At 60.5% G+C, this 12,352-nt stretch overlaps 1 protein-coding gene across 1 annotated transcript in view; it reads right to left on the bottom strand.

The window, feature by feature from the left end:
* Nucleotides 1–4,897, bottom strand: part of AGPAT2 (1-acylglycerol-3-phosphate O-acyltransferase 2) — a 29,000-nt gene extending 24,103 nt beyond the window's left edge. The window contains exon 1 of the mRNA XM_084650467.1: nt 4,596–4,897. Within this exon, the coding sequence (XP_084506593.1) occupies nt 4,596–4,789 (194 nt within the window). The 5' untranslated portion in view covers nt 4,790–4,897. The remainder of the gene's footprint in view (nt 1–4,595) is intronic.
* Between the last annotated feature and the right edge of the window lie 7,455 nt (nt 4,898–12,352).

The raw sequence follows: 12,352 nt of genomic DNA, 5'->3' as shown, positions 1-12,352 counted from the left end.
AGAGTTCTCAGTGAATGACCCAAGGAAATTTTAAACATCTCATTGTAGCAGGACTTTCCTTTCAAGTACAGCGGTTGCTTTGACAACATTAGAACACCGCCTCGGAGGTCAAATGAAGTACAATTAGATTTTTCTTCCTTCCTCCAGATCTAAAGAGAGGTCATGGTAGCGAGATCAACAGCAAGAGCCCAGGAGAAGAAGTTTTTGCTTTTATAAAAGTACTTTTACATCAAGCACACTTTCGGGCTGCTTTGAAAGGACAGTTGTATAGTCTCAATAGACTGAGGTGTCTTTCAGTTTTGTGGTGGTTCCTACAAGCCCTTCTGTATCCTCAGCTGAAGTATGTTGTATATACTTTGCAGAAATATTCTTTAGCACAATAATACTGGTTCCTGTTAGACTAGTGTTCTGTAAGAGACAGCTGTATATGTAAACAGCCAATAGATAGGTCAGATACAAGTAGGTAACATGCAGTGCGGTTCCTGAGTTTTGAGAGATCAGTATCTGTTGTTGTGCACTATGAATGGCTTAAGAGGTGGACACAAAGATGCAGGGATTGTTGCGTGCAGCTCAAGGGAAAACTAGGTAGACTATTCCTATCTCTGGCCATGGCAGGCCACTGCTGTAAAAAGGTATACAGCAGTACCAGGGCACTGTTTTGACAGCTACACCTTTGCATTTAAAATATAGATTTGAAGCATGCAGGGAAACAGCCATTCTGAATCAACTCATTTTGCTCATATGCAAGCTCAACACAGAGTTCTGGCTTCTGCATCCCAGATTACATCATGTACCAATAGAAGTCACACTCTAGCTACTAAACTTCCACAACAGGATTATTACCATTGCACTGTAGTGAGACTACAAAAAAACCACTCGCTTGTCTCAGACCATCTTTATTTACTATCCAGGGGCATGTCATTCCACCTACCACTAACACATAGCTACCTCCAGGGTGGTACACAGAAGCTGCTTAATAGCACACAGCTACAATTAGAGATGGGACATGAATAAGGATGTCAGACCATGGAAACCATCCAAGGAATTTACAGATGTGAAACCACAACTAGAATTTGGCTAGGACTCGAAAAGGTTAACATCCCTACACTTCAGAAGAGGGGCCGCTTAGATACCGACCGGTCAGCCCCGTGTTTTCACATCTTATTCAAAAGACAGCACCTCCAGATACACACTTGAGAGTTAACAGACAAAGCTGACCGTTTTATGCGTCAGGATAGATCCGTGTTTGCTCTCTGAAAACTCCTTTGGTTGCTCACAAGATTATAATTAACCTCATATGACCCCAATGCAGAAGCACCCTCATGCTGAACTAACCCATAATCACTGCTGTTTCAAACTACTTTTTGAGGAGTGGGGAGGCATGGGGAAAGAGGACCGTGGCAGCGGACATAAACATGAAGCTGCCACATGTGCACTGTGTGTAGAGAGAACAGAAGCAGAATCTGGTAGCCAAGCTCCAACATACAGACAAGAGCAAAGGGACACACCACTTTCAGAAGCGACAGCTATAACTGTAGATGGACATATCTGGGGAATAAAGAGGTTTAACTTTGCTCTGAGCAGGGATCCCAAGGATGGTTTAAAAAGCCAGCAGCCCTTTGACAGGAAGGCTCCCAATACAGCCAAGTGGCGTCAGCATGGAGTGAGCAACAGCATTTCCCAGTTGAGGGAAAGGCTTTATGGTCCTGCTCCAGTTCAATACAGTCCTGTCAGTTATAGGACTAGCAGCACCTCTGAACACTTGCTGGTCTGAGTGCACCTCTCACGCCTTTACCTCTCCTGGGGTGGAATGCCACAGTTCTCCAACTCTTACCTAGGGGCCGGCCTATCAGCCATTCTTATCCCGCAGGTTTGACTGCGTTTTTGGCTGGACTCCAAAGGCGTCTGACCAATAGTCTACAGATTCTACAGTGACAAAACAGCCTTCTTAAAACCAAGTACTGTTTATATTGCAGTAGGAACAAAGCATTTAGATGTTAAAAAGAGTCTACCAGCATGTCTATCTTACCTAAGAATCCTCTGATGGTAACCTAGGCAGGCCTAGCTTCTACAGACACCTTAGCAGGTTCCTGCATCGCAGTCTGACTTGCCAAAATACACCCCATCGCCCATAGTGTTCCTTTTTAAACCTGCCACCACTCTTCTGATGGCCTGTATTCCGAGGCCCTTTCCTGTCCTGGCATCATCTCCTAATTCTCAAGTGTCTGCCGAGCAGTGGCCTGTCTTGAGCCATTTTCTCCCCACCCCAGCCCTCCATTAAACTAAACAAATACAGTCATACAGTAAGCATCCCAATAACCTGGGCAACATACAGTATTCATTAATTATTGCACAGCCATTCTAAATCAGGGTTCGTCAATAGGCAAACCAGCACCAAATCTGGACTGCCAGACGCTTTTGAACAGACCTCAAAAATATGTACTTATTTTTTTGTCCAGAGAAAAAAAAATAAAAATAATTTACTACCCCACTCTAAATCCATCACACCTGCACCTTAGCTCCCTGCTACCACAATGGATTTTTCACATTTGTAGATTTCTGGGACGTGGTCAGGACACATATGTGCCTGTAACAAGAAATGGTAATATGGAGTGTCTCTTTTCAGTTGCCCTCCCTGCTTCTCTCCCCCCCCCTCGGTCTCCCCCTTGCAAAAGCAAAGACACTTTTGTTTAGTCAGGGGATCTATCTCCCAAGTAAATCAGGACAGTGACAGGAAACTCTACAGCTATCTTCAGCTTGTCTGGACTCTGTACAACACCACTTTCAGGAGTACCAGAACCAGCATGATCAAAAAGATACTACAGCTGTGAAAGTCCCAAGTGTTCTCAAAAAAAGTGTTCTTGTGTGACTAAGCGATTTCCCGAAGATCCTCACCCCAACCAGGACTGAACATTGTCAGAATCAGAGCAACATAACCTCTAAATGTAGCAATGCAAACAGAAGTCTTATCTTTTCCACCAACAGAAGTTGGTCCAATAAAGTACAAGCTTTTGAGTTACACAGAGCTCTTCTTCAGGTCTGGAGAAGGAAGCGGAGTATCTGAGCTAAATGTGAGTTGGGACAGATTGTTAAGCAGAGGCAAAACAAATCAGGGCTCCAACTGGAACAGGTTACCTAGGCCCGAACACAGCTCACTACCTTTCTTTTATGTTAAGTGACTTCCAAGCTTTCACATCCTCCTCTGGCGATTTCAGTAATCAGGTGCATTATTGCGTAAGTGACAAGTTACTCAATCTAACAGATCACCCCCTCAGCCTGCTGTGTTTGACTCTAGGCAATGGGGTGGATAAAAAACTGAACAGATTAAAACTGCTTGAGTCATACAGTATTTAAAAAACCTCTGTCCAACTAATACATGTCCTCCAACTAGCAACTGAATGCATTAAAGCTATAGAAAATCCACACTCCCACTTCAAAACAAAACTACACACCTAAGAAGCAGAAAGGAGGACATTCTAATAATAAAGAGTCCCAAGGATGTTTATGGGGCAGATCACATCTTAACAGAAACTTCATGAAGACCTCTCCTTCATAAGGACACAGGTCACCTCTCTGCCAATTTGCAATAGCTTTAACATCTGTGGCCTGCGCCGTGCAGGAGGTCGGACTAGATGATCATAATGGTCCCTTCTGACCTTAGTATCTATGAATCCTTGGGGCTGCAACAGCAACTGGATACAGGGACAAACAAGGTTAGGAAAGTATTTAATGTATTTTTAGCCATCGCACGTTCTAATGCAGGTTAACAACTGGAAAGGAAGAGAGCCAGCACCCTGTGGCCTGACATCCCTTGGCAAGCTACTCGTGGTAAATGGGCCACAGTTCCATAGCTTACAGTACCTAACCACAAAAGCCGTCAGTGCTTTGGTTGTAAGCCTCTAAGGAGGTGTGTTGTTTTTGGGGGGTGGGGGGGGGCATTAACATCCTAGCTCTTCCTCCTCCCAGTGTTGCCTGCTACCAAGGCCTGTAAGCCAACAGAAAGCAGTTACCTGTTTTAGCCTCCTATTACTCAAGTCATTCAGAGCTGTCACAACACAGTATTTGTGACCTAGCTGTTGCGTTGACAGCAAAAGATTGCAGCACCATGACTACTGGATGGGGCCATCACTGAAGGAAGGGCGAGTCCAACCGGGCTATCACGAGGACAACGCTGGGGTTACAACACAAGACTCGTTTCGGGGTGCGGAGCCTTTCCACACTGGCTAACGGCAGGGCCGAGCGGCACAGAGGCGTGCTCACAAGCGGCCCCAGGACCCAGCGACCGCCCCGTCACACCCAGCTGGCAAACAAGCCCCCCTTTAAAGCGCTGAGCGCCCCCCCAGCCCAGGCACGCAAGGGCCAGAGCAGGGTCAGTGGAGCTGGCGGGTCCCCGGTGGGGGGCACACGAGCGAGCAGCACCCGAAGGGCCCAGCCAAGGCCCCCCTCGCTCAGCAGGTTCGCCCGCTCCCCCCCCAGTTTCCCCACAGGCTGCGCGGGGGGCTCGGCCGCCCGGCTCCCCACCGGGGGGCGCTTCCCAAGCCGGCTCAGCCGGAGGCGGAGCGGGGCCGGGGCCCCCCCGCTCCCGCCGCACTCGCCTCATGTTGCGCACGGTGCGGCCGCCGTGCCGCAGCAGGCAGAGCGGGACGGCCAGCGCCGAGGCCGCCAGGCACAGGACGCAGTAGACGCCGATCTTGAGCTGGAAGCGGGCGGCGGGGCTGAGCGCCAGCAGCGCGGGCAGCAGCAGCAGCAGCAGCAGGGCTGCGCCCCCCAGCAGCCAGCTCGGCTCCATGCTGCCCGGGGACCCTCGAGGCCGGGCTACGCCTCCGCGGCCGGCCGGGGACGCGGCGAAGTCAGCCCCGAACTCAGGCCCGTCCGCCAAGGGGCGGCCCCCGCCGCCCTTAAGGGGCGGTTCGCGCACCCCGCCCGGGGGAGGGGATCGGCCGGGCTCGCCTCGCCCCGCCCCGCCCGGCCCGGCCCGGCCTCGCCTGGCCGGCCGGGGCTCCGCTCCCCCGGGCCCGCGCCGCGAGCTTTCCTTCCTCCCCCCTGGCACCCCCCCTTCCTCCCCCCTGGCACCCCCCTTTCCTCCCCCTGACACCCCCCTTCCTCCCCCTGACACACTCACTCACCCCTTCCTCCCCCTGACACACCCCCCTTCCTCCCCATGACACACCCCCCTTCCTCCCCCCTGGCACCCCCCTTTCCTCCCCCTGACACCCCCCTTCCTCCCCCTGGCACCCCCCCTTCCTCCCCCTGACACACTCACTCACCCCTTCCTCCCCCTGACACACCCCCCTTCCTCCCCATGACACACCCCCCTTCCTCCCCCCTGGCACCCCCCTTTCCTCCCCCTGACACCCCCCTTCCTCCCCCTGACACACCCCCCTTCCTCCCCCCTGGCACCCCCCTTCCTCCCCCTGACACACTCACCCACCCCTTCCTCCCCCTGACACACCCCCCTTCCTCCCCCCTGGCACCCCCCTTTCCTCCCCCTGACACCCCCCTTCCTCCCCCTGACACACCCCCCTTCCTCCCCCCTGGCACCCCCCTTTCCTCCCCCTGACACCCCCCTTCCTCCCCCTGACACACTCACTCACCCCTTCCTCCCCCTGGCACCCCCCCTTCCTCCCCCTGACACACTCACCCACCCCTTCCTCCCCCTGGCACCCCCCCTTCCTCCCCCTGACACACTCACCCACCCCTTCCTCCCCCTGGCACCCCCCCTTCCTCCCCCTGACACACTCACCCACCCCTTCCTCCCCCTGGCACCCCCCTTCCTCCCCCTGACACACTCACCCACCCCTTCCTCCCCCTGGCACCCCCCCTTCCTCCCCCTGACACACTCACCCACCCCTTCCTCCCCCTGACACACCCCCCTTCCTCCCCCTGACACACCCCCTTCCTCCCCCTGACACACCCCCCTTCCTCCCCCCTGGCACCCCCCTTTCCTCCCCCTGACACACTCACCCCTTCCTCCCCCCTGGCACCCCCCCTTCCTCCCCCTGACACACTCACCCACCCCTTCCTCCCCCTGGCACCCCCCTTCCTCCCCCCTGGCACCCCCCTTTCCTCCCCCTGACACACTCACCAACCCCTTCCTCCCCCCTGGCACACTCACCAACCCCTTCCTCCCCCTGGCACCCCCCCTTCCTCCCCCTGACACACTCACCAACCCCTTCCTCCCCCTGGCACCCCCCCTTCCTCCCCCCTGGCACACTCACCAACCCCTTCCTCCCCCTGGCACCCCCCCTTCCTCCCCCTGGCACACTCACCAACCCCTTCCTCCCCCTGGCACCCCCCCTTCCTCCCCCTGACACACTCACCAACCCCTTCCTCCCCCTGACACACCCCCCTTCCTCCCCCTGACACACTCACCCACCCCTTCCTCCCCCTGACACCCCCCCTTCCTCCCCCTGACACACTCACCCACCCCTTCCTCCCCCTGACACCCCCCCTTCCTCCCCCGACACACTCACCCACCCCTTCCTCCCCCCTGACACCCCCCCTTCCTCCCCCCTGGCACCCCCCTTTCCTCCCCCTGACACCCCCCTTCCTCCCCCTGACACACTCACTCACCCCTTCCTCCCCCCTGGCACCCCCCTTTCCTCCCCCTGACACCCCCCTTCCTCCCCCTGGCACCCCCCCTTCCTCCCCCTGACAAACTCACTCACCCCTTCCTCCCCCTGACACCCCCCCTTCCTCCCCCTGACACACCCCCCTTCCTCCCCATGACACACCCCCCTTCCTCCCCCCTGGCACCCCCCTTTCCTCCCCCTGACACACCCCCCTTCCTCCCCCCTGACACACCCCCCTTCCTCCCCCCTGGCACCCCCCTTTCCTCCCCCTGACACCCCCCTTCCTCCCCCTGACACACTCACCCACCCCTTCCTCCCCCTGACACACCCCCCTTCCTCCCCCCTGGCACCCCCCCTTCCTCCCCTGACACACTCACTCACCCCTTCCTCCCCCTGACACCCCCCCTTCCTCCCCCTGACACACTCACCCACCCCTTCCTCCCCCTGACACACTCACCCACCCCTTCCTCCCCCCTGGCACCCCCCCTTCCTCCCCCTGACACACTCACCCACCCCTTCCTCCCCCCTGGCACCCCCCCTTCCTCCCCCTGACACACTCACTCACCCCTTCCTCCCCCCTGGCACCCCCCCTTCCTCCCCCCGACACACTCACCCCTTCCTCCCCCCTGGCACCCCCCTTCCTCCCCCCCGACACACTCACCCCTTCCTCCCCCTGGCACCCCCCTTCCTCCCCCTGACACACTCACCCACCCCTTCCTCCCCCCTGGCACCCCCCCTTCCTCCCCCTGACACACTCACCCACCCCTTCCTCCCCCCTGACACACCCCCCCTTCCTCCCCCCTGGCACCCCCCCTTCCTCCCCCTGACACACCCCCCTTCCTCCCCCTGACACACCCCCTTCCTCCCCCTGACACACCCCCCTTCCTCCCCCCTGGCACCTCCCTTTCCTCCCCCTGACACACTCACCCCTTCCTCCCCCCTGGCACCCCCCCTTCCTCCCCCTGACACACTCACCCACCCCTTCCTCCCCCCCGACACACTCACCCCTTCCTCCCCCCCGACACACTCACCCCTTCCTCCCCCTGGCACCCCCCTTTCCTCCCCCTGACACACTCACCCCTTCCTCCCCCCTGGCACCCCCCCTTCCTCCCCCTGACACACTCACCCACCCCTTCCTCCCCCCTGGCACCCCCCTTCCTCCCCCTGACACACTCACCCACCCCTTCCTCCCCCCTGGCACCCCCCCTTCCTCCCCCTGACACACTCACTCACCCCTTCCTCCCCCCTGGCACCCCCCTTCCTCCCCCCTGGCACCCCCCTTTCCTCCCCCTGACACACTCACTCACCCCTTCCTCCCCCTGACACCCCCCCTTCCTCCCCCCGACACACTCACCCCTTCCTCCCCCCTGGCACCCCCCTTCCTCCCCCCCGACACACTCACCCCTTCCTCCCCCTGACACCCCCCCTTCCTCCCCCCGACACACTCACCCTTTCCTCCCCCCCGACACACTCACCCCTTCCTCCCCCTGGCACCCCCCCTTCCTCCCCCTGGCACCCCCCCTTCCTCCCCCCGACACACCCCCCTTCCTCCCCCCTGGCACCCCCCTTTCCTCCCCCTGACACACTCACTCACCCCTTCCTCCCCCCTGGCACCCCCCCTTCCTCCCCCCGACACACTCACCCCTTCCTCCCCCCCGACACACTCACTCACCCCTTCCTCCCCCTGACACACTCACTCACCCCTTCCTCCCCCTGACACACCCTCCTTCCTCCCCCCTGGCACCCCCCTTCCTCCCCCTGACACACTCACCCCTTCCTCCCCCTGACACACTCACCCCTTCCTCCCCCCTGGCACCCCCCCTTCCTCCCCCCTGACACCCCCCCTTCCTCCCCCCGACACACTCCCCCCTTCCTCCCCCCTGGCACCCCCCCTTCCTCCCCCCCGACACACTCACCCCTTCCTCCCCCTGGCACCCCCCCTTCCTCCCCCCGACACACCCCCCTTCCTCCCCCCTGGCACCCCCCTTTCCTCCCCCTGACACACTCACTCACCCCTTCCTCCCCCCTGGCACCCCCCCTTCCTCCCCCGGCACACTCACCCCTTCCTCCCCCCTGGCACCCCCCCTTCCTCCCCCTGACACACTCACTCACCCCTTCCTCCCCCCCGACACACTCACCCCTTCCTCCCCCTGGCACCCCCCTTCCTCCCCCCGACACATCCCCCTTCCTCCCCCCTGGCACCCCCCTTTCCTCCCCCTGACACACTCACTCACCCCTTCCTCCCCCCTGGCACCCCCCCTTCCTCCCCCCGACACACTCACCCCTTCCTCCCCCCTGGCACCCCCCCTTCCTCCCCCTGACACACTCACTCACCCCTTCCTCCCCCCCGACACACTCACCCCTTCCTCCCCCTGACACACTCACTCACCCCTTCCTCCCCCTGACACACCCTCCTTCCTCCCCCCTGGCACCCCCCTTCCTCCCCCTGACACACTCACCCCTTCCTCCCCCCTGGCACCCCCCCTTCCTCCCCCTGACACACTCACCCCTTCCTCCCCCCTGGCACCCCCCCTTCCTCCCCCCTGACACCCCCCCTTCCTCCCCCCGACACACTCACCCCTTCCTCCCCCCGACACACCCCCCTTCCTCCCCCCTGGCACCCCCCTTCCTCCCCCTGACACCCCCCCTTCCTCCCCCCCGACACACTCACCCCTTCCTCCCCCCCGACACACTCACCCCTTCCTCCCCCTGGCACCCCCCTTCCTCCCCCCGACACATCCCCCTTCCTCCCCCCTGGCACCCCCCTTTCCTCCCCCTGACACACTCACTCACCCCTTCCTCCCCCCTGGCACCCCCCCTTCCTCCCCCCGACACACTCACCCCTTCCTCCCCCCTGGCACCCCCCCTTCCTCCCCCTGACACACTCACTCACCCCTTCCTCCCCCCCGACACACTCACCCCTTCCTCCCCCCCGACACCCCCCCCTTCCTCCCCCCCGACACACCCCCCTTCCTCCCCCTGACACACTCACCCCTTCCTCCCCCCTGGCACCCCCCCTTCCTCCCCCCTGGCACCCCCCCTTCCTCCCCCTGACACACTCACTCACCCCTTCCTCCCCCCTGGCACCCCTCCTTCCTCCCCCTGACACACCCTCCTTCCTCCCCCCGACACACTCACCCCTTCCTCCCCCCGACACACTCACCCCTTCCTCCCCCCTGACACACCCCCCTTCCTCCCCCTGACACACTCACTCACCCCTTCCTCCCCCCCGACACACCCCCCTTCCTCTCCCCCCCGACACACCCCCCTTCCTCCCCCCCGACACACCCCCCTTCCTCCCCCTGACACACTCACTCACCCCTTCCTCCCTCCTGGCACCCCCCTTCCTCCCCCCGACACACTCACCCCTTCCTCCCCCCCGACACACTCACTCACCCCTTCCTCCCCCCTGGCACCCCCCCTTCCTCCCCCTGACACACCCCCCTTCCTCCCCCTGACACACTCACTCACCCCTTCCTCCCCCCCGACACCCCCCCTTCCTCCCCCTGACACCCCCCCTTCCTCCCCCTGACACACTCACTCACCCCTTCCTCCCCCCCGACACCCCCCCTTCCTCCCCCCGACACACCCCCCTTCCTCCCCCTGACACACTCACTCACCCCTTCCTCCCCCCGGCACCCCCCCTTCCTCCCCCCTGACACCCCCCCTTCCTCCCCCCTGACACCCCCCCTTCCTCCCCCCTGACACCCCCCCTTCCTCCGCCTGACACACTCACCCCTTCCTCCCCCCGACACACTCACTGACTCTTCCTCCCCTGACACACTCACCCCTTCCTCCCCCTGACACACTCACTCACCCCTTCCTCCCCCCCGACACACCCCCCTTCCTCCCCCCTGACACACCCCCCTTCCTCCCCCTGACACACTCACTCACCCCTTCCTCCCCCCTGGCACCCCCCCTTCCTCCCCCCTGGCACCCCCCCTTCCTCCCCCCGACACACTCACTCACCCCTTCCTCCCCCGACACACTCACTCACCCCTTCCTCCCCCCCGACACACCCCCCTTCCTCCCCCCCGACACACCCCCCTTCCTCCCCCTGACACACTCACCCCTTCCTCCCCCCTGGCACCCCCCCTTCCTCCCCCCTGGCACCCCCCCTTCCTCCCCCTGACACACTCACTCACCCCTTCCTCCCCCCTGGCACCCCCCCTTCCTCCCCCTGACACACCCTCCTTCCTCCCCCTGACACACTCACTCACCCCTTCCTCCCCCCCGACACACCCCCCTTCCTCCCCCCCGACACACTCACCCCTTCCTCCCCCCTGACACACCCCCCTTCCTCCCCCCCGACACACCCCCTTCCTCCCCTGACACACTCACTGACTCTTCCTCCCCGACACACTCACCCCTTCCTCCCCCTGACACACGCACTGACTCTTCCTCCCCCGACACACTCACCCCTTCCTCCCCCCTGGCACCCCCCCTTCCTCCCCCTGACACACTCACCGACTCTTCCTCCCCCCGACACACTCACTCCTTCCTTCCCCCGACACACTCTTTCTTCTCCCTGACACACTCCCCCCTTCCTCACTCCCCCCTTCCTCCCCCGACACACTCACGGACTCTTCCTCCCCTGACACACTCACTTCCCCCTTCCTCCCCCCGACACACTCCCCCCGACACACTCTTCTTCCCCCTGACACACGGACTCGGCCTCCCCCCAACACACTCACTCTTCTCCCACTCAGCTGGACATACTGACTCTTCCTGCCTCCTGACACACTCACTGACTCTTCCTGCCCCCTGACACACTCCTCACTCACTTTTCTCCCATTCAGCCGGACACACTCACTCTTTCCTTCCCCTGCTAAGCCTGACCCACTCTTCCCTGTGCTCACCCTGACCCACTCACTCTTTCCTTCCCCCTGACACACTCACTCTTCTCCGGCTCAGCCTGACACATTCTTCCCCATGCTCACCCTGACACACTCACTGACTCCTCTCCTGCTCACCCTGACCCACTCACTATTTCCTTCTCCTTGACACACTCACTGACTCTTCCCCCGCTCACCCTGACACTCATTCACTCTTCCCCTTCTTACCCCAACGCTCTTTCTTTCCCTCTCACCCTAACACACTCACTCTTCCCCTGCTCACACTCACTCTTCCCCTGCTCACACTCACTCTTCCCCTGCTCACCCTGACACACTCACTCACTCTGACACTCACTCTTTCCTTTCATCGCACCCCAACACACTCACTCTTGCCTCCCCTTCATCCTGACACACTCACTCTTTCCCCCTGCTCACCGTGACACACCCACTCTTTTGCCTCTCTGTGACACTCACCTTTCTACCCAACACACACTTACTTTTCCCCTCCCTGGCATTCGAGCACCAACAGACACTTCCCAGCCAAGGATATTATTGGGCAAGATCCTCTGGGGGTCTTTCCCGGCTCTCCCACCATCCAGCTCACCTGGCCCAGGCCCTGCGCTACCCAGCGTTGGCATTCCCTTCCTGCAATATTGAATGAGACTTTGTCGGCACCACAGGCTAGGCAAGTGATGCCAAAGGGCAAGGAAAAGGCAGGCCCCCGTGGTGTCCAGCGGGGAGGAGGGTCTGACCTGCCCAAGAGCGCGCCAAATGCTGAGTCCCGGGTTTGATTCCCTGTGTCCATTTGTCGGCACGGTCCATTCTGTATCCCAGGGCAAGCCGCTATGCGGTGTGATACTGACTTCGGCCTCTCTCCTTTCTCCCAGGGTCAGGCACTGGTTTTCTTCGTCTCTTTTTGAAGAGGCAGCTTTTAGGGCTCCTGAT

The sequence above is a fragment of the Lepidochelys olivacea genome, assembly GCF_965140295.1.
Source record: "Lepidochelys olivacea isolate rLepOli2 genome assembly, chromosome: 16".
Lineage (NCBI taxonomy): Eukaryota > Metazoa > Chordata > Testudines > Cheloniidae > Lepidochelys > Lepidochelys olivacea.
This window is presented reverse-complemented; position numbering and strand designations above follow the sequence as displayed.